The 24,727-nt window shown below is 49.5% G+C and overlaps 1 protein-coding gene across 19 annotated transcripts in view; it reads left to right on the top strand.

Moving 5' to 3' along the window:
• Camk2g (calcium/calmodulin dependent protein kinase II gamma) overlaps positions 1-24,606 on the top strand; it is a 58,312-nt gene extending 33,706 nt beyond the window's left edge. For 2 of the 19 annotated variants that reach the window (XM_032918346.1, XM_032918353.1), the window contains 11 exons: positions 1,300-1,362; positions 3,329-3,372; positions 11,034-11,066; positions 13,104-13,172; positions 14,299-14,343; positions 16,582-16,630; positions 17,885-17,998; positions 19,927-20,002; positions 20,356-20,450; positions 21,855-22,099; positions 22,637-24,606. In XM_032918346.1, coding sequence (XP_032774237.1) covers positions 1,300-1,362; positions 3,329-3,372; positions 11,034-11,066; positions 13,104-13,172; positions 14,299-14,343; positions 16,582-16,630; positions 17,885-17,998; positions 19,927-20,002; positions 20,356-20,450; positions 21,855-22,087 — 821 coding nt within the window. In that variant the 3' untranslated portion in view covers positions 22,088-22,099; positions 22,637-24,606. Of the gene's footprint in view, positions 1-1,299; positions 1,363-3,328; positions 3,373-11,033; positions 11,067-13,103; positions 13,173-14,298; positions 14,344-16,581; positions 16,631-17,884; positions 17,999-19,926; positions 20,003-20,355; positions 20,459-21,854; positions 22,100-22,636 lie in introns of those variants that run through there. The other 17 variants (XR_004389663.1, XM_032918348.1, XM_032918347.1 and 14 more) reach the window with 17 other exon arrangements.
• The last annotated feature ends 121 nt before the right edge of the window (positions 24,607-24,727 follow it).

Here is a 24,727-nt window from a genome sequence, read left to right as displayed (position 1 = left end):
TCCACAGTGTCAGGACTGGAGAGGGAGCCCAGGATAACCCTGGTTTGGAGGCATATTCCTGTGCTGAGTACACCTTAGAAGAAGGTCATGCTGTCCTCCAAGAGGAGAGCAGAAGCATGTGGCTTGTCGCCTCCCACAGAGATAGGGTAGCAGCCCCCACGGCGCTCCTTATCCTCTAAGGACTTGCAGCTTTGTTTCCGTGATTTTTGGAGCCTTCGTAAAGGATACTCAAGGGCATTTCTGTGCTGCCTGTATAGTGATATTTCCTCTCTCCTCTGAGTCAAGGAAACATGAAGACAGGCTGCTACTTGTATAGTCTGGCCAGTCAGAAGCAAGTGCCCTGTCCTGTGATCTTGGCCTGCGTGTCCCTCTCCCTCTCCATTTCAGGATATCAGTGTCCTGGTTTTAGGCAGTCAGGCTCTGTTAGGAAAGAGCCTTGGCCAGAAGGGACAGCAAAAACAAAGCAGTGTTATAAGCTTTCATTGTTGGCTTCTTCTGCCCTGGATTTGGGACAAGTGAGGACAGGGCTACAGAAAGAGACTTCTACAGGTGTCATGAAGGATGGTCACCTGTTTCTTCAGGCATAGGCTAGACTGCTTCCCAAATTGATCCATGGGGTACATGAGTAGTTGGAAAGATGTTGACCTCTAACTAACTTGGACAGCCTTTCTTTTGTCTCCGGGGGGGGGGGGGCTCCCTTCTTGGGTATCTTCATCCTCAGTGCACAGTGAAGCACAGACTGAGAAAAGCGATCTCCTTTGCTCACTCCTTACAAGGAGAGAGACCTGAGTCTAAGGAAGGAGCTGGAGCTTAGCCGCAAAGGTAGAGCTGCTCAAGGGCCATATGGGAGTTTTCCATGCCCCAGGCCCTCCCTCTTACTCCAAACGCCGTGATGCTCCAGACACTCTGATAACAGGCTCATTTAAACCAGAGCTTGGTTTCCTTAGAAAAAGTACCTGCCTCCCACCAGGTCAGGCTTTTACCTGCAGGCTCTTAACTTAAAGCGACCATGGGGACCAGTAATGAAGCCATTGCCATGAATTAGAGGCATGGTAGTCTCTACAGCCTGTCCAAGCCTCACAGGCCCCCAGACTGCTGTAGGGCTGGCTGCTCCTGCCTCCTCAGTCTGTCCCCTGGTGCCTCCTCTACCCCAGCTCGGCTGGCTTGGCCATGCCACCTGGGCCTTGCTGTGCGTGGACAGCCAGCAGTTCCTACGCCTCACGCTGGGGCATGCTCGCTGCTGACTGGCCCCCGTGGCTTTGCGGCAGCTCTGTGCACTGAGAGATTGTATCCCCTCAGTTGGCAGGCAGAGCTCCGCCCCCGCCTCGCCTGCCGCGAGCGCCGCCGGCCTGGCCGGGCAAGGTACGTGGCATGAGTCCTCCCTGACCGCCTGCCTTGGCTCCCTGCCACCCCAACAGTAGGGCCAGCATGCCAGGCCCCCCACCAGGGAGGCGAGTCCCATGCTTGCGGGCTGAGATGGGCATGCCATACGGACCACCTAACTTGGCATCTGCAAGCACATTGATGTTATGAAGGCCCCTAACCAGCCGTGCATGCTGGGCGCTTGCCAACTCTCAGGAGGCAGTAGCCTGGGGACTTGGAGTTGGGCAGTAGGAGCCTTTCCTCCAGATGGCCCAAGAGCTTGACCTGCAAACAACTCTGGGCATGGCCCGAAGCTTTCTGGTGCTAAGACTAGACTTCTGCAGCACCATTTAAGACCCCTCAGTGAAATCCTCAAAATTTTGGAGCCTGGAGTTTACAGACCTCCAGGTCTAAAAGACTGTGTAGTACAGAATCTGTAGGGTCAGTCAGCCCTTGGCTTGAATTCTAGCCCTGTCATACACTGAGCAAGTCGTGTTGGCTCTCCTGCCCCTAATTCCGTTATCTCTGTAGTGGTCTTAACAAGTAACACAGAGATACTCAAGACCATGTATGTCGTAGGCTCTCAGCCCTGCCTATACAGGACCACCAGCCACCTGGGAGCTCACAAAACAAATGCAGGTGCCGAGGTCCCGCCCCAGACACAATCAGGAACTTTAGCGGATGGGATACGCACAAGTGTTCTTTAAAGCTTCCCAGGCAATTCTAGTGGGCATCCTGAGTTGAAAACCAGCAGATAAATATAGCAGTAGACAATCGGGCTTACTGCTGTAGACACGTTAAGACTTCCTTGCCCAAATACAGCATGACTGGAGGAAAAAGATCAAGGCCATTTTCTGAGAACCCAAATGCCGTGATGAGGTGATGCACTTTCTCTCCCTGGAGAAAGGTGGACTATGGCTTAGTCAGGAATGGCTGCCTGCAGAGCAGAGGACATGGCGGGAGTCAGAGCAGTGGTAGCCATCACTCCACATGCCCAGCATTCTATCACGTGCTTTCTAGGCATCCCGTTAGATCCCCACCACCGTCCTGTGACCTGGGTGCAGTTTCACCCCGTCTTACAAATGAGGAACTGGAGACTAGAAGTGGTTAAATAACTCACGATGGTCAGTCACAAAACACAGCTTGCAAGTGGTAGAACCCAGACGGGAATCTATGGCAGTCAGGTGAGTGAGAGAGTTGGGCTGGTCTTATTCCCTGTGCCCTCCAGAACTCTCTCACCCTCTGTCCGCTGCCTTCCTATGACCTTTGTGGCCTTCTGGTGTCACCAAAAGCCTGGTGTAGGTCACCAGCCTCGTGTATCACCCCATGGCTGGCTGGATCTGTTTGGCAGCTCATAATTCTAGCCACTCCTTCCCGCTGGACCCAGAGAATGGAGAAGGGCCATAGCTAAAGCCCAGCGAACTGGTGAAGTACTGCCCAGCGAAAGGCTTCAGCCCCTCGGCAAAACCCTCCTGTAGGTGGTCCCGGGTTCTGTGTCTGTGACTGTCTGTCCTCACGTCTGGTCTCCTTTGTGAACTGTGACACTATTTTCTTGAGAGAACTCCAGAGATGTCTTGCATCCTTCCATCGAGAGGACTTCCGTGGTGTCTAGAGATGGGGCCCTCACCCTTATGCTCTGTTTCCAGGGCTGGAGAGGAGCTGTGAGGACAGCGCTCCCAGTGCCCCAGGAAGCTCTTGTACCAAATGTGGTTTCTCTTCCTAAGCACAGAGCGTCTGCGTCTACTGAGCCCTCATCCATGGCAGAGGAGGTCCTAGTGTGCCATGGCTCTGAAACCCTCCAGAGGCCCTTCCTGCAGAGGAGCCGCTAGGATGAATGGCCTTCTCTCAGGAGCTGCGCAGGCTCCTGGCCCCTTGTTGTTAGCTTGGCGGTTTCTTGCAGAGCTGGCTGCCAGGTTGAAGAGAGGATGTGGTGCAGGAGACATGACTTGCCTCTTTGTTTTCACAGCTGCCAAGAGCCTATTGAACAAGAAGTCAGATGGCGGCGTCAAGGTAGGTATCTCTCCAGTTCTCTGACCGGAGCCTGCCTTCCCTCCTGGCGGTTGCTGAGGGAGTCTCCCTGGGCACCTTGGCCTTGCTGTTTTGTTTTAAGCCTTTGTGCTCAGATCAGCAGGTTGCACTGGCTCGAGAGGGAAGAAGGGATGGGAGAGATGTGGGAATGAATGGTCCTAGTTACGGTTTCCTAGAGCTGGGCCCGAGCCTGACTCCTGTACAGCAGCCTCATCTCTGGGGCTGGCCCCTCCAGGTGTCCGGTTTGTTAGAGCCATTTGGTTAATCTTGTCCCCCTTTGTACAACCTCTTTAATCAGAGGAAGCCATAGTAACTCAAGCAGGGTGCCGTGCTGAGACCCTGAAGCCACTCCTCTCTCTCTCTCTGGTGTTTTTTTGTAAACCATGTCCAGATCACAGACAGACGCTACAGGTGAAGGGGACATGGTGTGTCGCAGCTCATGTCCATCCGGTAGAGGAGTTTTTCCTGGGAGAGGCAGGGCGTCAGCGGGTGGAAAGCGAGTAGCTAGGGATACCCACGGGGTTAAGGATACCCATGGTACACACGGTACACACACAGACCGGGATGCTACCTAGGAATTCATCCTTTCCTGAGACCCACTAACTGACACGTCAGAGAACTTAAACAAGGAATTGTCTAAACCATAGTCTATCTAACAAGCACACATTGGACCTTTCCCCGGGAGCTCCTGTGACCAGTTCTGTTACATACATGTGCTTTCTCCGCCCGGAGCTTGTGTGCACAGTCGCAGGTTACATACGTGTGCCTCCACTGCTCCTTTCTTGTCCCTTTCCTCTCTGCATGTTTGCTTTTCTGCCATGAGGAGGGGCACTCAGAACCCACTCACACCTGCTCACACAGAGCTGTCATTTAGGGGCGCCTCCCTGTTCTAGACACAAGCAAGATGACCAAGCCAAAAAGGAAGAGGCCATCAACAAGGTGGACCGGGCCCAGAAGCTCTGGGAAGCTCTGGGGCTTAGGAAGATGAGCCCGTTTGGTGGTTGTTTCTAAGGTGTGGAGTTGGAGGCGAGGGCAGGAAAAGCGCTTTCGTTTTCTCTTCACTTTCACACTTGAATGCATTTTCTTTAAAGCGAGAGGGGGGCATTACCTCCATCACTTTAAAGAAAACTGGCGTGAGTTGTCATAGATAACTGATGTTCTTTGCCCAACTAGAGTATAAGACAGAGTCGTTGAAGGGTAGAGTGAGCCAGCTTAAGATGACATAGAAAAGGGGTTGGGGATTTAGCTCAGTGGTAGAGCGCTTGCCTAGCAAGCACAAGGCCCTGGGTTCGGTCCCCAGCTCCGAAAAAAAAAAAAAAAAGAAGAAAAAAAAAAGATGACATAGAAAAACCTCAACTAAAAAGAAAACCTTTTTAACAAAGAAGGGAGGAGAAAGTAGTCAAAACTGTGACCAGGGCTGTGAGGACGGGGCTTTACGGCTCAGTGGTAGACAGCAGCGGGGCCCTGGGTTGCCTTCCTTGGCAGTGCAGGAAACAACAGCCTCAATAATCTGGCTGAGCGGTAGACTTGGAGTCTGAGGATTAGACTTTAGAAAACACCGCATGCCTGATTGAGGAAGCTATGGTCAGGATGGTGATTAGGAAGATCGAAGGGCCAGGGGCCTCCTCCATATGCAGGAGGCCCTGGTTCAGTCCCTGTGACGAAGAAAATGAAGAGTCTGTGAGAGAGCCTAGAAGACAAGGACTGAGCACAGCGGTGTCAATATGTTATAATTTGGAGATTGACCAGACCAGTATGTCGACACGAATTCTAACTAAGTCAGCATAGAGGTTACCTGAAGTCATGGTCTGGCTACACATAACACAGAGAATACCTGCTATGATTACAGGTGTGCCCGAAAAGCCTCAAACTGGAATTGGGGCACACAGTCTCGTAAACTCGGAAGGCAGTGGTAGGCATGTCAAAGGGTCAGGTCTATCCTGAGCCACGAGCACAGAAAAGAAAAAGAATTAGCTGGACATGGTGGTGAAAACCTTTAAAGCACTCAGGAGGCAGAGGTAAGAGTTCCAGGACAGCCAAAGCTACAGAGAAACCCTGTCTTTAACCCCCATACCCCCTAAAAAAAGAGGCAGAGACAAGTAGATCTTTGTGAGGCTGAGGCTGACTCACTGACAGCCAGGACTACAGAGAGAGAGATCCTGTCTCAAAAAAGGAAGGAAGGAAGGATGGACGGACAGACGGACGGACAGATGAACGGACATTAATTCATCAGACAATGTCAAGGTGTGTCCAGCCTTGACTGTTAAACAGAGTGGTTATGAATAAAGTATCTGTTCAGGTGGGGAAAGTATATTTTGATCTCATTGAGATTAAGGGACAGATGACATATCCAATTGGGATGTTTTTAATGGCTGCTGGGAACCAAGTGGTATGACCCTGGGAAGAGTCCATCTCTAGCCTTGAACCCTTGACTCTCCTGTCTCTCCCTCCCATGAGTTGGTATATGCTGTTATGACCATCTTTGTGAACCAAGTTTCTGACAGGCTCAAAACTTTCCTAAGATAATAGTTTCAAAGACGACTATCTGGTATAACCATGTAACCTGATCCTAAGAGGATAATTATAATATGTGCAGATTCCAGAGCCAGGGGTGTTTTCAGTGGCCCATGTTTTGCACTTGCAGAGGACCTGGGTTCAGTTCCCAGAACTCATGTGACAACTCAGAACTGTCTGTAACTGTAATTCCAGAGGATCGAATGACCCCTGACCCCTGTGGTCTCTGCATTCAGCATGGTTCGCAGACATACATGAAAACAGAACACCTGTACGGATAAAATAAAAATAAATAAACCTTTTACAACTCAATTTCAGGGTGCAGCCTGGAATTTAGATTCCCGAGGCCTTGAGTGGCAGACAGAATCAGCTATTGAATGTTAATCCATTCCTTCTCCCATAGAAGTCTAAAACATCAAAACTTAAGGATATTATAAAAGGGAAGAAACTTATATGTTATTAAGGTATTGGAAAAAGAGATTCTAGCAAAGGAAATGGAAAAGGAACAGGTGCCGAAGAGCAACAAAAGTGCGGCAAAGCCAGACGGCCCTGGAGGGTCGAGGAGGAGGCTCTGGACGGAGCAGCCGGCCACCTGGGAACACGAGTGGGAAACTTAGCCGTTGTGTGTCTGGCCTGATATGTATTTGGTAGATGGGTTCTAAGCTATGCTTTTTTTCTGAGAAACAGGTTTTACTGTTGTGATGGGATAAGAGGCCAAGAAACACGTGTTTTAGAAAGCAGTGGCCAGAGTTAACAGAGCAGCTGTGACTGTGGGGACTTACAGATCAGCTGTAGAGCGCTTGCCTAGCATGACGGGTCCTTAGTACTGATGCGGGAAGGGGGTGGGGTGGGGTAATCACAGGTATGGTGGCATGGGAATCCTTTTATTAAAGTGTTGAACAAATATAGTACCCACCCCTTTTTTTAAAAAAAAAAAAGTAGAAAAATGATCTAAGAAGATCCATAGACCACCTGAAGATGGGAAGATAGGTCAAGAAGACAACTTTAGCCTTATTACTACCAAGGAAATGTGATTGAAACAGAGTCTGCTCCACAGAGCGAGTGCCAGGACAGCCAGGGCTGCACGGAGGAACCCTGTCAGGCAATGCGCTGTCCTTCTTATTAAGTTAGCGGTGGTAGTAAAATCAGTGTCAAAACCATACGGATGTTCCTGACTTTGCTTCTGGGCATGGTCTTCTAGGAATTCTGAGAAAGTAATGCAAAGTGGGAAAAGCTGAAGACAGGAAGGTGTTTCGTGTGCCATTATGTGAAAAGACTGAAACTGTCTCAAAAGCCAACTGGAGATAACTGATTACATGATAATGAGGAACCAACCCATCTAATAGGCCATTAGAAAGTTAGTCATGGGGCTGGAGAGATGGCTCAGCAGTTAAGAGCACTGACTGCTCTTCCAAAGGTCATGAGTTCAAATCCCAGTAACCACATGGTGGCTCACAACCATCTGTAACAAGATCTGATGCACTCTTCTGGTGTGTCTGAAGACAGTGACAGTGCACTCGTCATATATAAAATGAATAAATAAAATCTTTAAAAAAAAAAAGTTAGTCATCTCCAGTCGGAGATGGTTCAGAAGTTTGGAACAGGCGCTGCTCTTGCAGAACACTGTACTTTAGTCCCTGTCTCTGGTGGCTTAGAGCAGAGCTTTATCTCAGACCCTCTTCAGGCAGATCGGGAACCAAGTAGCCAGTTGTGAATGGTCAGGTTGGCACCGGCATCAAAACCCATGCCTCTGCAAGAACATCGTCTGCTGAGCCATCTCTCTCTCTCTCTCTGGCCCCTAAACTGTATTATTTAAAATACAGCATAACTAGATTCTTATTCAACATATAATATGGGGACAGGAAAAAAAACCCAAAAAAAAACAAAACAAAACAAAAACTCAAAAGTATTTGATTGTAGCTTCCCAAACATTTTTCTGTTATTGTGGTTTTTTTTTTTTTTCTGCTTCCTCACCTGGACTGTGCATTAATATAGTCAGCAAATCAGACTCTTCTCCACTAAAAATAAAAAGAAACTAGTGAACAGGTCGGCACGTGCCTGTGCTCATGGCCCGTGGAGACAGGAAGTCCAGAGTCGTCCTTGTTACTAAGGTTAAGAAGTTTCAAAGTTATCCTTAGCAACAGAGTGAGTCAAAGCTAAGCCCCCCCCCCAAAAAAAAAGAAATCGATTTTTAACTCAAAAGTACTGATTTTAAAGTGTAGCATACATGTCTGTGTGCTGTGTACCTTATACTATTGATAATTGCATGTGGAAAACCAGAGGAGCAATAGGGATTTGGGCAAAAAAAAAAAAAAAAATCACCCAGAATCCCCCTTTGTTTTTCAAACTGTTTGCAATGTGATTATAGTTTTTCTATAATTGTGTGATTGGAAGAAAAGGAAAAGACCAAGGTGGGGCTTTGGACCTTTGTAGGCACTCTTGAAATTTGAGCCGACGGCCAGAAACATGAGGGAAGCAAAAAAGTCATTCAGAAGGTCCTGAGCTTTCTCATTGGGGTTTTTCTAGAATCTCTTCCTTTTCCAGTGCTTTCTCTGAGCTCTTCAGCTAACGGTCCATAGAAAAGTTCCCTTCCCCTCCGCTCAGATGTTTCTGCGAGACGTTTTCAACATCTAGAGTAGGTTTGAGCAGATACTGAGTCCCACAGCTTTGAACTAGAGAGCTTGAGCTCCGTTCAGGCTTCTTAAGAGGGTTGATGCTTTGACCCAAGGTCTGTGGAGAAGGGAGCTCCACTCCTGAAGGTGAGGACTGAGGAGGACCACAAACACTCAGATTCTGTGAGGCCTCTAGACAGCTTGGCATTCAAGCCAGAGTGACCATCCAAGTTTGCTTTATTTTTTAATGAAAAAGAAAAAGTTACAGTTAAGTGTTCTTTGAGCATTTGTTTTTTTTTTTTTTTTTTTGGTTCTTTTTTTTTTTTTTTGGAGCTGGGGTCCGAACCCAGGGCCTTGCACTTGCCAGGTAAGCGCTCTACCACTGAGCTAAGTCCCCAGCCCCTGAGCATTTGTTTTAATTGAGTATGAAAAAGAGGCCTGACCCCTCTTAACTGTGTAAAATTTTAAATTTATGTGCAGTTTTTAAATAGAAGTCAGACATGGTCCTCTGAAAGTGATCTGGCATTTAAACAATGCTGTGGTGTTCTGGTTGAGAAGGAGCCCGGCTGTGTGTGGCTGCGGGCAGAACCCTGAGAAGATGGACAGAGAAACTAGAAGAGGGCAGGCTTACAGCAACTGCAGTGGCCTTGGACAACCAGGAAATTACCAGAACCAAGTGACAGAGTGCGAACCTGCTTCTCAGAGCTTACGTTGGAGACGCATGCTCTGTTTTAGCTGGGGGGGGGGGGCACCTTCAGCAAACCTGGTCAGCGCAGCACTCATTAATTGATCTGATTTTAGCTGTCAGTCTTATCAATCCGGCTGAGTGCAGTGACTCACACCTGGAATCTCAGTACTTGAGAGGCCAGAGTGGGTCACAGTGAGGACCTACCTAAGGGAAAAATAGTGAGAGAAAAAGAACAAGTATGAATCCTTGTTGGGGAAAGGATGAGGTGGTTAGGTAGGAAGATAAGTAGCAGGTAGCTCTCTGGACAGGTGAATGCGCTCGATGCATATGTAAGGCAGTGCCCTTCTTTTGAGGGGTAATTTTGGAAATACCTCATATTTGAGCAGATTCAAAAGGCAAGCTGGCACGTCCACACACTAGGAGGTGAAGGCAGGGGGGTCAGGAGTTTAAATTAATTCCTGGTTATATATCTTGGTCAAAGGCAGCCTGAACTATTCGAAGTGCTGCTCTAAAACGAACAGCAAAGAGGTTTACACAAGCCCAGTGTGGTGGCACATGGCTGTGATACAACTACCCAAGAGACCTCAGGCAGAAGGGCTGTGAGTTCAGGACCGTCCTAGACTATATAGCAAGACCGTCTCAAAGCAGCAAAGCACTAAGGCAAAAGGAAACCATGATAGGTGGTTCTTCTCCTTTAATTCAAGTCCAAATTACGGACAAATTTATTTTTTAATGTTTTACATATAAATTATGCATAGTAATGGGTTTCATTATGACATTTTCACACATGTACACATACTCCCACATACCCCATTATCCTCTGAAATATTCTTCTAAATACTAGTAGCACCTTTCCAGAAAACATCTCTTAAAGTAGAATGTTGGTCCCTTGAGGACAAAAACCTTTTCCCAGATATGTTTATCATGCCCAGAACAGCCCTCGGTAAGCAGTATTGGATGTCGTTAAGTGAATGCACGAAAGTCAAACAACAGACATATTCCAAGGAGATTTCTGTCTCCCAGTGAGCTAATTATAAAAGTCATAATTACCTTAGCCTCTTAGTCTACTCCGGTGTGTTTTCAGTGTGCTGTTTGGTCTTGGTTTTGATGCTCTGGCCTCACGTGGAACCTGAGGTCAGAGCATCGAGGGGTGGTTAAAGAGTTACGGCTCAGCACTCGCCTGGCTCCCCACCCCTGCTTCTTCTTCTCACCATAGTCTTAATTACCAGCACTGCTATGCTTCTATTTCTAGTAATGACAAAAGGCAAGAGAACACACACATCTTTTATAAACAGTTTAAGTTATAAACTTAACTGTAAGACAAAGAGTTCACAGTCTTTTATCTGAAGAGCATTCGCAGCCTCGCTGAGGTCAGAAGTCAAGGGTTAGTAAGGCTTGGAGCATCCTGTAGTGGCTTTGGTTATATCTCTGGTCGCTACCCACTCACATTTCAGACCGTCCTCGCTGTAGAATGCTCTCCTGAGTGTACCAGTCCTATCAACCCAAACACACACACACACACACACACACACACACACGCTTGTGACTGGACAAGACAGGCTTCTCAGAGTACACTAAATTTTCTGTGTTGTGACAGAAGAGTTCTCCAGCGGCTGGAAGAGTGTATGTGCCTGTGGTCCGTGTACTGTTTTAACCCTTTGATGCTGACTCCGGGGTTGCTGCTCCTCCTCTCCCTCCTCCTCTCCCTCCTCTTCCTCCTCTCTCCCCGATGCAGAGCCCGAGCTGGTGCACTAACCTGCAGTGTCTCTGTGCTTCTCTTCTCACCTCCTCTCTCCCCTTCTCTTTCCCTCTTGCTGTGGTGTGTCCAGAAAAGGAAGTCGAGTTCCAGCGTGCACCTAATGGTGAGCCTTGCCTGCCCACCCACCCCCCACTCCATGCTGCTTGTGCCCGCCTGCCAGCCATGCAGACCCATTCTGCCATGTGCGCGTGCGTCACTCATCCTCACTGCATGTCTGTGCTGTGTGGGCAGGTGCGGCCTGTCCTGCCAGGTGGGGGCCATTGCCCAAGGTCACCCCGTGGTCTTGGCAGTGGGCACTGGAAGGTGCCATGGCTCCCCCTGCTGTGGAGGATGGAGAGCTGCCCATAGTCCTCTGTAGGGACTAAAGCTGGTAGGGGTTTGGGAAAGGGCAGCAAGCACAGGAGACTGTCACTCAGGAGATGAGGCCTTGTCTCTAGGTCCTAGCAGCTGCTTCCTGGGGCCTGACGTCCAGGAGGCAGCTGTGTAATGAGAATGGTCCGTTCGTGGCTCTAAACCTTGCTGTCCTATGAAAATCGCATTTTCCTGCTAGGTCCAGGGTTGTAGCCTGCCCACCCAGCCCTCGGGGAACAGCTACACTGAGAGACTACAGTAAATGCATCTTTTTCTCATGGGACACAGGGCACCAAGGGAACAAGCAGCCCAGTCATTATACCGTCCATTATAACCAGAGGTGCGGCCCCTGGGGTGTTCCTCTGCAGAAAAGGCCTGTCTTATGGAGTGTTCATCCTCCCCCTCCTCCCCAAAGGTCTTAAGGTCAACCCAGCTTTGTAGGCTGGGCACCCTTCTCGGCAGCCCCAACCAGGGAATCAGGAGTATTCTGCCCTCTGCTGTCTCAGGATAGGAACAGAAGATAGCAGTTGCTGTGGTGTGTCTTGTTGGTGACGGGGGTCTTTGTTGTTGTTTGTTTGTTTGTTTGTTTGTTTGTTTGTTTAACATGGGGACTTCTTTCCAGCCTGTAGAATTCAGTAGCGTCTTAATAGTACTTGATGTTGACTCAAGATTCCATGCCTAGCCCCGGTTTTGAGGAGATCTCAGCCACTGACAGCAAGCTGGGTCGTATAACTTAGATCTGGGCCACGAGGCCTCTAGGCAAGATGTAAAAGAGTCTGGATGCATTCTGTGGAGAGAAGAAATGTGTTCCGACCATCGACCTTTCTTCACTTACGCTCTGAACAGAGGCCCACTACGTTTGTCTCTGTGCCTGTGGAAGAACTCGGGTTGTCAGGCTGCTCCTTTGTGGCTGTGACTGCACTGGGACCCAGTGGGACTGCGTTCAATCGTTCAGGGAGTCGGAAGAGGCAGGGAGCACTGATGCGGGTCCTTGCACTGGGGATTGGCCTTCTTCCTTCCTCTCCAGCCCCTCCACACTCTTTCTTGGCTGTGTCACTCTGTAATGTTTTAAAAGGCAAGGAATATCCCTGGTGGTCGAGTTGCCATTAGGAATATTGACTTGCCGGGCGGCTTGTTCTTTCCTGGGAGCTGAGTGCTGGGACTGCAGCCACAACCACTGCCGAGATTGGCCTGCCCTTCCCTGGCGTTCTGCCCTCGCTTCCAGCTGATCAGGCTCAAGGCTTGGCAGGTGGAAGATGAGGAGCAGGAGGTCTGTGGCAACATCTCATCCCCAAGTCGAATTCCACCCCGAGGCCCGGTGTTCTTCCTCATTTCCTCCCTCCTCTTCATATCACACTTCAGACTGATATTGCAAGAGGGGAAGGAAATGCAGGTGTCGGGGGGGAAAGGGCAACGGGGGAGCCAGAGTTCCCAGTTTTCTGCTTTAAGTCACCATTTTTTCCTACCTGTAATGTGGGAAGAAAATCCTGAACCTCTTTGCATCTGGTGCGACTCTGGTGGCGTGGCACCCGGAGTAAGCAGAAGTTTCCGGAGAGATGCTTTAAAATAAGTCTTCCGCTAGTCCTGCAGCGAGGACGCCTCCAGAGCTAGGTCTCCGGGGCTCCCGAAGTTCTCCACCTCTCTAACCATTGCTCCCATCCACAGTGTTACAGTTGCCACCTCAGGCCTGGCACCTCTGCGCCAGACTGGGGACAAGGGAGGTCTGGGAGTCAAACCTGAGCAATTTTGGTGACTCTGGAGAACTAAACCATCTGTTTTCTTGTCTCAGCCACAGAGCAACAACAAAAACAGTCTCGTAAGCCCAGCCCAAGAGCCCGCGCCCTTGCAGACGGCCATGGTACCTCTGACTACGGCTTCTCCACCTCTGACCCTGGCTGCCTCCTGCCCCTCCCACCTCCTCTCTCTTCTTGCCTTACCTTCCTAGGACTCCTCAGCTTCTGTCATGTTCCTCCCATAGGGCACACTGCTCTGTGCTGCCCCACAGGCTGCCTTTCATCCTCCTGCTTGGCAATGTTCCATCCTGCATGGCAGAACCACTGCTCCTGCTCCTTGCTGTTGGGGGGAGTGATCAGGGCCGCTGGTTAGGCCTCCAACCCCAAGCCTGACCCCTAGTGGGTCTGCTCTCGGGGCCGGGGAGGCGAGTTGCTTTAAAAAGCACAGAATAGGAGCTCTCTTGGTACCTGATCGTTAGTTCTTAGAAGCCTCCTTGTAGAACCTGCCTCAACCTCTCCTTTGCATAGTTAAGAACAGGAGGGAGGACTGGGGCTCCCCGATGTCTCTCTGTTCAGTCCTCTCTGGGTTCCTACATCAGAGTATGCGTATCACGGAGCTCTCACTGTTAGTGCTGGCTAGCTGATGAGCTGGCAGGAAGGGAACAGGGGACAAGTGATCAGGCTGCTATGCCTTCTACTTCCCGTGGGCCCTCTTGTTACAGTGTGGTGCCGTAGAGCCATCTAGGGAAGGCAGAAGGAGGGTGAAATGGGCACCTCCCTGAGCTCAGCCTGCTGAAGGGGCATCTTAGGTCTTACTGGGAGATTCTCTTTTCTGCTTTCCCTGTGTCCCCGTCTTCTGTGCACCCCTTGATGAACACTGTTGGCAGGGCCTGACCTGTGCTCCGAATCCCACAGCTCCTCTTGTATATTTGCCCCATGGGGCTCCGATCTAGGAAGAACCCTCAGACCCAACAAGCTTCAAGCACAGAGGCCCCGTCCTCTCAGCTTCCTGAGAACCTGCCTCTTCCAAGCTTCTCTTTACCAGCCAGTGCTGTCAACTAAATCCAGGGTTGCCTACCTCTCTGGGACCCTAGTTGAGCCAGTATATATTTTTCTTGTAGGGATGGCTGGTGGGCAGGCCTCAGTGGTCATCATAGGGTCTCTAAGGGTACTGTGTAAGGGTGTGGGGATTCCCTCAGGGGAGAGCTTAAGTCCCCAAATCAGGAGGGTAATTTGTATCTTCTCTCACAGGAGCCACAAACCACCGTGGTACATAATGCTACAGATGGGATCAAGGTGAGTGAGTGGCCACCAAATCTGCTCTACTTCTCTCTCAGCAGGAAACAACTGGACTGAGTTTCTGGGGTCTGAGAGGTCAGTGGCTGTTACAAGCGGGCTGTTCCCCAAGGTGGAAGTGTTTGTGGAGTCCAGGGCCTGTCAGACTGCATTCTGAGGAGTGAAAGAGATTACTGACTCTGAGCCTAGACTTTACAGTTGGATTGATCTGGTGTGGATCTTGGCTATAAACCGCTGAGCAAGTCACTTACACACTTCCTACCTCAGCTTTATTTGCAAGTTACACATAGGAATAGTTATCTCCATGAGTTAAGAAGTTTAGTGAGGAGGAGGAGGAGGAAAGTGGGGAGGGGAAAAGAAGGCAAAGCCCTTGGAGATACTTGGTGAATAAAGTACTTACTGAGCAAGCATGAAGACTGGAGCTTGGAGCCCCAGAACCCACATGGTGGCCCACTTAGAGTCCCAGCACACAGGAGGTAGAAACGGATCTCCCAGACAATCTGGCTGGTTAGACTAACCAAATTAACAAGTTCTAGGTTTAGCCATAGAGCTTGCCTCAGTAAACAGAGTAGAGAGCAATTGAAGAGAACAAACAGCACCAGTCTCTGGCCTCCATACCTGTACTCATGCCCATACATGCACAGCATACACCATAGGTGCTCTCACACCCATACGTACATGCACAGCATACAACATAGGTGCTCTCACACCCATACATACATGCAACAGCATACACCATAAGTGCTCTCACACCCATACATACATACACAGCATACACCATACATGCTCTCACACCCATACATACATGCACAGCATACACCATACATGCTCTCACACCCATACATACATGCACAGCATACACCATACATACTCTCACACCCATACATACATGCATAGCCTACACACACACACACACTCTCCAAAAAGACAAGAGTATAGGCAGACATTGTAGCATTCTCTTTCTCTCTTTTTTTTTTCTTTTTTTTTTTTTTTTTTTTTTTTTTTTTTTTTTTTTTTTTTTTTTTCAGAGCTGGGGACCAAACCTAGGGGCCTTGCGCTTGCTAGGCAAGCGCTCTACCACTGAACTAAATCCCAAACCCCCAGCATTCTCTTTTAGTATAACTTCCCACTCCTGAATTTTTACTAACATTACTAAATGCCATGGCTCTGCTTTATAGAGAGGACAAAACAGATTTTCATGGGGGTGGGGAGGCTGTAGGTCAAGACCCAGTTGATAACATACCAATAATCAAGTGAGATAAAATCTAGAAGTGATAAGTACCCTGAAGGAAGTGGTGCACAGTAAAGAGAGTAAAGCAGGGCCTTTAATTAAGTGGTCAGGGAATGACGTCTCAAGGGGATATGAGAGCTAGAGGTGAACCATCGGTGGGAAGGAGGCAGACGACACTCACTGCAAGTGCAGAGACTTGGCATGGGTAATACCTAAAAGAACCAAGTGGATCTGAGCTCAGGGAACAAAGGCCAAAGGAGGGTAGAGTCAAGAAGTTGGAGAAGTAGGGTTTTCAGTCTTTGCTTACTTTGTGCATGGGTAGGGACGTGGGGGTGTTTGTTTGCTCTAAGGGTCTCCCCATGTAGCTCTCTGGCTGGCCTAGAACTCACAATGTAGATCAAACTAGACTTGGATTGACAGAGATCCACCTGCCTCTGCCTCCTGATTGTTGAGATTAAAGGTTTGCACCACCTATGCCTGGTTATTCCTGCAACAAAAAGAAGCTAGTTTTTATCAAGTGAGAGATAAAGTCCAATTATATTATAAGTTCACTGTGACCACATGGTGGCAGCTTAGACACATTGTAGCTAGCAGAGCTGGAAGCTGTGGTGATGATTCAGGTAGGATGACTTGGACACATTGTAGCTAGCTATGTAGTTGAAGAGAAGTAAGCTGGGATTTATGTTAAAGGCAGAATGCTGGATTTTAGGGAAGTATTTTAATTTTTAAAACTTGGATTTAAATTTTTAATTATTTGGGATTTTATTTTAATTTTGAACTAATGGGGATATAAGAGAAGGAGGATGAAGGATGACCAAAGCGTTAGTGATACCTTTTCCTGATAGAAAGCCTAGGAAAGCCTCGGAAGGGACATTGGGATATGGAGGGTTTTCTAATTAAGGAGCAAGGGTGGAGTAGAACATCTCTGATTGCTCTAGGCACTCCCTTATTCCTGTTCCTCAGCATCCAAGGGCTGATCACGTACTTGTATTCTCTTCGGCCCACAGGGCTCCACAGAGAGCTGCAACACCACCACAGAAGACGAAGATCTCAAAGGTAGGTGCTGGCCCTTGGAGGGGAAGGGACCCTTACCATGACCTCAGCATTGATGGGGCATCTGTCTTTTCTGTCCCTGGAACTGGGATTGGTACCTCCTTATACTATAGGAAGGCTTAACCTAAAAACTACTTCCCATACATGAGATCCCTGTCTGGTGCTAGCAGACCAAGCAAAAAAGGGCTGCTTCTTCACCAAAGTCTAGGGTGGCCAAATTAGCTGTCTCCAGGGCCAGAGCTTAGAGAGCCATCCATTCCTGTTGTTAATAATGAGGTGGCATCCCAGAGCAGAGGCATTGGTAGAAATAGGTCCTGGTTTTTCCCAAGACCAAGGTAATTCTTGGGATATAGAACTTTGAGTTTTAAACTGAGGACAAAGGGTTGTGGTGTAAATCAGTGGTAATACATTTGACTGGCCACCCCCCCACCCCACCCCCCAAAAAAAGTGAGAGAGAGAGAGAGAGAATAGGGTGGGGGAGAAAGAAGAAGGAAATAAAAACAAAAACCCCAAGGACAGCCCCAGATTGACCGGGGTGAGTTGGCCACTCTGGTCTCGAGTCCTGGCCAGGAGCACTGGAATGAGAACTGATCTGGTGTCTGAAGCTACACTCGGCTGGCTCTGTAGGCCTGTGATGGCCACTGGCCTCTAAACCTGGGGCTGGCCAAGGTGCCAGGAGCTGTAAGGAGCATGGAGGCCAGACCAAGGAATCTGTACCCTGTTCTTTGGGATGGCTCCTTGGAACTTCTGCCTATGCTTTCAGTAAGTGACCTTCTGCCAGGCCATCAGAAGAGTTAGGATGTAGGACAGCACCATATCCTTGAGAGCCAAAACCATGGAAAGCGTATACAGATAAATGAACGTAAACAGTGCTTTCAGGGCTGCTGGAATGAGGTCAGATCAGACTGATGCTGACAAGAGTAAGAGGTGTCTTCACTGCTGGGCTGGTGGCCTGATGGCCTAGCCCCTCTTGAATGTCTTACCTGGGAGCAGGGGTCCTTGTATAGGTTGTTTTAAGGTTCCTTTGGAAGCTGCAAGCCTAGATCTGCTCACCTTTGCAGTGTTCCCAGCCGGGAGGCCTCTCCGGCAGAGGCAGCTGAGTGGGATGTGGTCCAGTGTCCACAGCAGCCCCAGGCTTCACCTTGCCCCGGCTCTGCAGTGCCAGTGGCTTGGGTCCTGTCCGGCTCGCTCGCTCACCTGCCTTATTCTGTTTGTTTTGGCTGCTCTGCCTTGCCCTGCACTGCCCTGGCTGGCTAGCTGCCCCGCTCCGCACTGGGAATGGCAGCTTGGTGCCTGAAGGACGGAGCCCCCGGGACAGAACAGCCCCCTCTGCAGGCATGCAGCCCCAGCCTTCTCTCTGCTCCTCAGCCAGTAAGTGTGAGGGAGGAACATTCTGGCTTCCAACTCCCTGGCTCTTCCTGAAGCCCCTCAGGGATTCCCCAAGAGCAGTCAGCCTAGCCCAGCTGCCTATTAGTCAGCTTTAGGGGCATGGCGTCTGCCAGGGGCGGGGTCTGTTGGAGGCACTAGTCCCAGGCAGGCCTGAATTTGGAGACCAGAGAAGAGAAGAGTGGGTGGGAAAACACAGTGTGGAAGTGGGCGTAGAAAACCACTGGGATGTGTGGCAGGCTTTGCTTTGACAACGGCCTGGAAGAACAATGAGAAGTCAGGTCCATGAGGTGGGAATAGAACAACGGTACATTGTAACAGCCTAGGAATTGTGTTGGGGTTTAGTGGCTTCTGTGGGTCGGCCATCTTAAGAGCAGGCTCTGTATGAGACAGACCTGATTTGAGTTTTAGCTAAGTGCGGTGATACACAGTTACAATCCTAGCACTCAGGAGGCTGAGGCTGAGGCTGAGGCTGAGGCTGAAGCAGAAGGATCTCCATTTTGTTCAAGGCGAGTCTAGCTACACAGTGAGACTTGTCTCAAAAGGAAACAAAATTGCAGCTGTGCTACCTTCTAAAGTCTGAAGTGTCCTAGCTTCAGTATCCTTATCTGTTCAGTTAGGGTGTGAGGGGGTCCCCACCTCAAGCACAGTAGTAGTTGGCAGCGTTCCTGAGATTCATGCTTATGTCTGTAGTTCTGTCTATGTTAAAGACACCTCTCTTGGTTTCTTTGCCCCACACTGTCCTAAATCCAATCTTCATCACCCATAGGACCCCAGAGCTTACCCCCCAAGCCCTCTGCTTGTTCACTCAGGCCACCCACCTGTCAGCAGTCTCTGTGGAGTTACCTTCTGGCTTCACCCTTAGCTATGCTGTCCCCTCCCAGATACCCCCTCGGCTGTGCTGGCCCCGCTATGTCATGCTGGTACTGTTCTAATGCTCACATTTGTCTGTCTTGCAGCCTCTTGCGCCTGTGAGGAAAGGCTTATGGCCTGGACCAGCCTGGGGCTCCAGTTACAGTTAGGGTTAGCCTGAACTCAGTCCAAGCTCGCCCTTATGCTAGAGACACCCCCTGCTAAGAGTGGCTCTCAGTCTGTAAGTGAGCTAACCCTGAGAGCAGGATGTCACCATGTCCCCTTGGGTGGGAAAGAAGTGTATCAACCTACCAGCCTCTCAGTCTTGTCTTGATTTTTCTGTAGGAACACATCCTGATGTGAGAAAACTGGGATAGGCTTCTAGTTTTTCTGAGTTTATTCAAGGGCAGTGTAGCCATCTCTCATGAGAGAAGCTGTCAAGGTTTTCAAGTCCCAAGATCCTTTATCTCAGAAAAACCTTCCGGAAGAGATGAGTGTTGTAAAAAGATCCAGGCATCAAACCTAGCTCTCTGTTCATCCTTTTGAAAGTTCATCTCTAGCTTGATTTTGTTCTCAGGCAGACTAAGCTCTGGACCACTGACTAAGGGCTGCAGTGTAGTGGTTACTGCAGCCTGAATGAGCCCTTTCTGCTGTAAGAAGTGGTTAGAGACGGAACAGCCACATCTAGAGTTGCTAACCCTGCTGAGGACGGACTACACAGACGCTGACTAGAGGGAGGGTTAATGACATTGCAGACTCCTCAGCTGCTAAAGGACATGCTTTCCGCATCCTGGTTGTTGATGGAGAAAGTGGCAAAGGCCACAGATCCATGACTACTGGATGGGCTTAGAAAGGAGGTAGTCCTTGATTCTGCAGATGCCAAGAAGGGGTGGGAAGAAGGGTGGGCTCCCTCCTGCACAGGGCCTTAAAAGACAGAGGAGGAGGAGGAAGAGGATGTCTTTGACAAAGATCACAAGGGATCCCTGAAGGACTGAGGAGGGCTCTCTTGCCCCTAGGGAGGTTGCCCAGCAGGTAAATTGGTGGACTTTTCCTCCCAACAGTGCGAAAACAGGAGATCATTAAGATCACAGAACAGCTGATCGAAGCCATCAACAATGGGGACTTTGAGGCCTACACGTGAGTAAAGACCTGTTACCCTCAGGTTATCTCCCAAGTCCACTTCTGTTTCCCAGAAAGTGTCTCCGATCTGTGGAAAGTACAGCCTGGACCTTAAATCCTGTCTGAATCAAACCCCAGGCCCGCAAGCTCAGACTCCTTCTAGGGAGACTCCCCACAACTGAGCCTGCCCTGTCCCCTGACTCTGGATGAAAGAACAGGACTCCTAAGTGGCTCTGCAGGCAAATCCTGAGGAGCGCTATCTTGTCAGCTGTTGCCCTCAGCGAACCTGCCATGGGACAGACACAACTGATGAACAAGGCCTGACAGGCTTTTTTTTCCCTTCCATCCCACCCCGGCCCTCTTTTCTGCAGGAAGATTTGTGACCCAGGCCTCACTTCCTTTGAGCCAGAAGCCCTTGGTAACCTCGTGGAGGGGATGGATTTCCATAAGTTTTACTTTGAGAATCGTGAGTGGGTTCGTGCTGCTGATAAACTCCTGCCTGCCCCTTTCCCCTGCCTCTGTCCCTACCCACCCTTTACCCTGTGACCTCTCTTTGCCTTATCTGACCTTCCTGCTGCATCCTGCTCTGTTTGCTCGCTTCCTCGTGCCCTACTGGCTTTTAACGGGCACTGCTCAGAGGCTGAGTGCCCATTCACTTGGCAGCTGTATCAAGGCGCTGCCGACCATCACCGTTAGGGTCACTGCATTTGTTTAAACAGCACCTATCTCCAAGACAGACTGTAAACTCTTCAACATTAACTCAAGATGATCTCAGCGAGTAATAATGGAGGTCTGTGTCTGCAGGGTTCCCAGTAAAGGGAATTGCAAACAGGATAATGTGTAAGCAAGTAACAGCAGTAGTGGTGAACTGTGAGGTCAGAAATTGTGGCGAGGACACCCTGGACATCGAGGGAGCCAAGCATCTGGATAGGGAGGTCTATAAGCTCCTGGGAGTCCCAGAACTGAATCATCATACCATCTCTACTTTCCTAACCCTCATTCTTCAGATTTCCTTCCCTTACCCACTTTATCCTTGGTGTCTCCTGTTCTGCCCTGAGTTTTATGTTGTAGCTGTTTTCCCCCCACTGACTCTGCATGTGATTTCCCCACACTGTAGCTGCCTGTGTAATCCCTTAGCTATCTAAGTAATTCTAGTAGCCAGGGCAGTGCTTATCATAGTTCTGAAGGAGGGCTCTTGCAGCCTCTGTAGTGTTGGAATAAACTCTGGGAGTCTGAGCCAAGCGTCACCATATGCAAGGCATATGCTGGGTGTGAGTGGCAGTCAGTCCAGCTCCCTCCACTTCTCCAAACCCAGAGAACCCTGGGAACTTGGTGGGATCCTGAGCTGAGTGCTTTGGGGATTTCAACCTTTGATGTGCCTTTTCTTTTCAAGTCACAAATTGATTTTGAATGTATCGCTTTTATGATTTTTTTCTTCTAGTCTTAGCTAGGGGCAAAATGAGCCTAGGACTTTTAAATACCAGCCTAACCAAGTACAAAAGCCATGGGTTTTTATTAGAGCTACCCGGTCCTGAGTTTAAATATTTTATTTAATTTGAGTCTTTTTTTTCCCCTGCATATAGTGAAAAAAAAAAATCAGTAAAGACAGACATCCCTCTCGCCTGTAAAACCTCAGCGTTATACCTAATGAAAAGAGTAGTTGCGAGTATTACCCACATTTTTCTTCCTTTTGGATGAAACCAATATAATGGAGGATTGCGGCCTCTGGTGGGCAATGTTGGAGTACTTGGGGATTCTAGAAATGGCTGCTGGAGCTAGTCTCGAGAAGGTGCAGCCTGGTGGGAGTGTGTGACTGTCTGAGCCTAATGCCTGTTGCCTCCCCTCCCCTGCCCTGCCCCGCCCCCTGCAGTCCTGTCCAAGAACAGCAAGCCTATCCACACCACCATCCTAAACCCACATGTCCATGTCATCGGCGAGGACGCAGCTTGCATCGCCTACATCCGGCTCACCCAGTACATCGATGGGCAGGGTCGGCCTCGCACCAGTCAGTCAGAGGAGACCCGGGTGTGGCACCGCCGGGATGGCAAGTGGCTCAATGTCCACTATCACTGCTCAGGAGCCCCTGCTGCACCGCTGCAGTGAGCTCAGGCACAGGTGCTCCTGGTAGGGGAGAGGTGGCTGGGAAGGGGGCGTGGCTGGGAAGGGAGAGGTGGCTGGGAATGGAGAGGTGTCTGAGAAGCTGGGAAGGGGGGGTGGCTGGGAAGGGGAGGTGGCTTGGATAGCTAAGGTCGGAGGAGTAAGAGAAGGGTAGAAGGTGGCACTCTAGGAAGAGGTATGCCCCCACCCCCAGAGGGGAGCCACAGACTGGGCAACATAGTTTTGATAAGCTTTGCTCTGTAGTCAGGTAGACTCCAGACTTAGGATTCTTCCCCTGCTAAGCCTTAGTTTCTTTAGTTATCAAAGATGGGGGGGATATTGTACCTGCTTCCATTCCAGGATGGATGGTAAGGAGTGAGACAGTATATGTAAAGCATTGAGTAGGCACTCAAATGTGAGACAGTCGTGTTTAAACATTAGCTCTCCTGTTCCGCCCATTCAAGGACTTAGCCAAGTGTACCAAAACCCCATGAATTTACCTGTGTTCTCACTGTCCTTCTCTCTTCTGTTGCCACCTCCTGCTCTGTTTGACAGGGGCATTAGGAGATTCCAGCTGGAGGCTGAACCTTCGAAGCCAGTGACTCTGGAGGGCCTGAGTGACAGCCGCGGTCCTGTCCGTTTGAGGTTTAAAACAATTACATTACAAAGCGGCAGCAGCCAATGCACGCCCCTGCATGCAGCCCTCCCGCCCGCCCTTCGTGTCTGTCTCTGCTGTACCGAGGTGTTTTTTACATTTAAGAAAAAAAAAGAAAATAAGATTGTTTTAAAAAAAAAAATGGAATTCATACCATGATGCGTTTTAAAACAACTGATAGCCTTTGGGCTTGAAGAAGGCAGGAGTTTGTATGATGCTCATCCAGGCGTGGACAGAGGGCTCACCCACTGGCTTTGAAGAGGTGAGCTTGGCCTCAGGCCCCCATGGACTCGGGGGGGACCAGGCAAGGACTCTTGACAGAGCTTTGGTCATGGACAGAGCCATGGTGTGGTTGCAGCCCAGTGGTGACCTGATCACCCCAGGTCTAGGAGTGGACTTCTTCAGAATATACATTGACATCTAGTATGAGAAAGAAGAAAACGCCATGGCTAACAGACCTACTTGGGAGAGAACTCAGCGCTCCCAGCCCGCTGTGGAGGCAACTGTGAAGCGTGGCCTCGGGACTGAAGGCCTGGACTTTGCCGTACCGTTCCAGTTAGTGTAGACAGGAAGAGAATTGGTGCTGCAGAAGTGTGTCCGACACAGAGCCGGTGTGAAACCTCGCGTTAGTCTGACACGCACTTACTCATCCATTTCTATAGGATGCACAATGCACGTGGGCCTGAGACTGAGGCCTGATTTCTGCAGGCGGGAAGGGGGTGGGATTGCTACTTTGTTTCCTGTTGGTTTTCCTAATGTATCAAGGAGAGATCCAGACATCCTTGGCCAGGGCTCCTGTTGCCACTTTCGGCAGTTGTGTTTGTGTGCGGATCTGGACCACTTTGTCTTATATTTTCATGGCGGTGGTCCCCATGCCGACCCTCTGCCAAGTGCCCCTGCAGGATGGGAGGAGTGAGATAAGAGTTGGTGGTTGTTTCTATGCATTCTGGCTGCCCTCTGGGCTGCCTCCCTTCTTCCCGTGCTGCACGTCCGTCTCTTTCCCTGGGTTTGAGATTGAACCGACTGCTTGGGTGAGAAGTGTCCTCTTAAATGAGGCTCTCTACCGACCAACTGAAGTATAGACTTTTCTGCTGGACAATCTGCATGGGCATCACCCCCTCACCTGCATGTACCCAAAAAGGGGTCCAGAGCCAAGGCTCCTGTAGTCATTGTCCCTCTCTGTGCTCAAGGAGTTCCTTTCCAGGAGGAAAAGATCTGTACCTTAGGCAGATAACAGAGAAGACAATGGAGGAGCAATTGGTCATAGTCTTGGTTCCCTCCCACCCAACAGCTGCACACTATTTGCATTTTGGGGGGGAAAGGTGGGTTGATTTCAGCTCTTTGGATGACCTTCAGGGAGGCACAGGAGCTGGGAAAAGATACAGAACTACAGACTTTGGAACCAGCTGAGAAGAGAACAAACTCATGGGTGCTGGTGCTTGAATTTAGCCAGGCTCCTCAAGCACCTTGTGCATGCCTCAGACCCTGGACCCTAGCCCCTTCCTGCCCTGCAGCCTGCAGTGCCAGCCAACAGATCCCTTCACCACAGGGTTTGGTTTTGCTGGCTTGAAGACAACAAATGGTCTTAGAGCTCATTGAGACCCATAGCTTCATATGGCTGCTCCAGCCCCACTTAGCGTTCTTACTCCACTTCTGGGGCTAATGTCAGCATCTATAGACGATTAATAGACTATTTAAAAACAACAAACCACCTTTTAAACAGGAAATGAAAGGCATTTGATGCAGAACTTTTGCATGATGACATAGAAATAATTTAAAAATAGTGTTTGTTCTGAATGTTGGTAGTCCCTTCATAGCTTTGTTACAATGAAACCTTGAAGATATTTAATAAAATAACCTTTAAACAGTCCATTGTGTTATTGCTGTTGGAGGCTCATAGCCACGGGCTTGGGTTTTAGCAGCCTGCGTGACAAGGCTTCACTAGGAGACAAACATCTTTTTCCCGTTCCCGTGGGAAGCAAGGAAGAAAA

Source organism: Rattus rattus, chromosome 12, assembly GCF_011064425.1.
Source record: "Rattus rattus isolate New Zealand chromosome 12, Rrattus_CSIRO_v1, whole genome shotgun sequence".
Lineage (NCBI taxonomy): Eukaryota > Metazoa > Chordata > Mammalia > Rodentia > Muridae > Rattus > Rattus rattus.
Note: the sequence above shows the minus strand (reverse complement) of the source record. Positions and strands in the feature narration are given on the sequence as shown.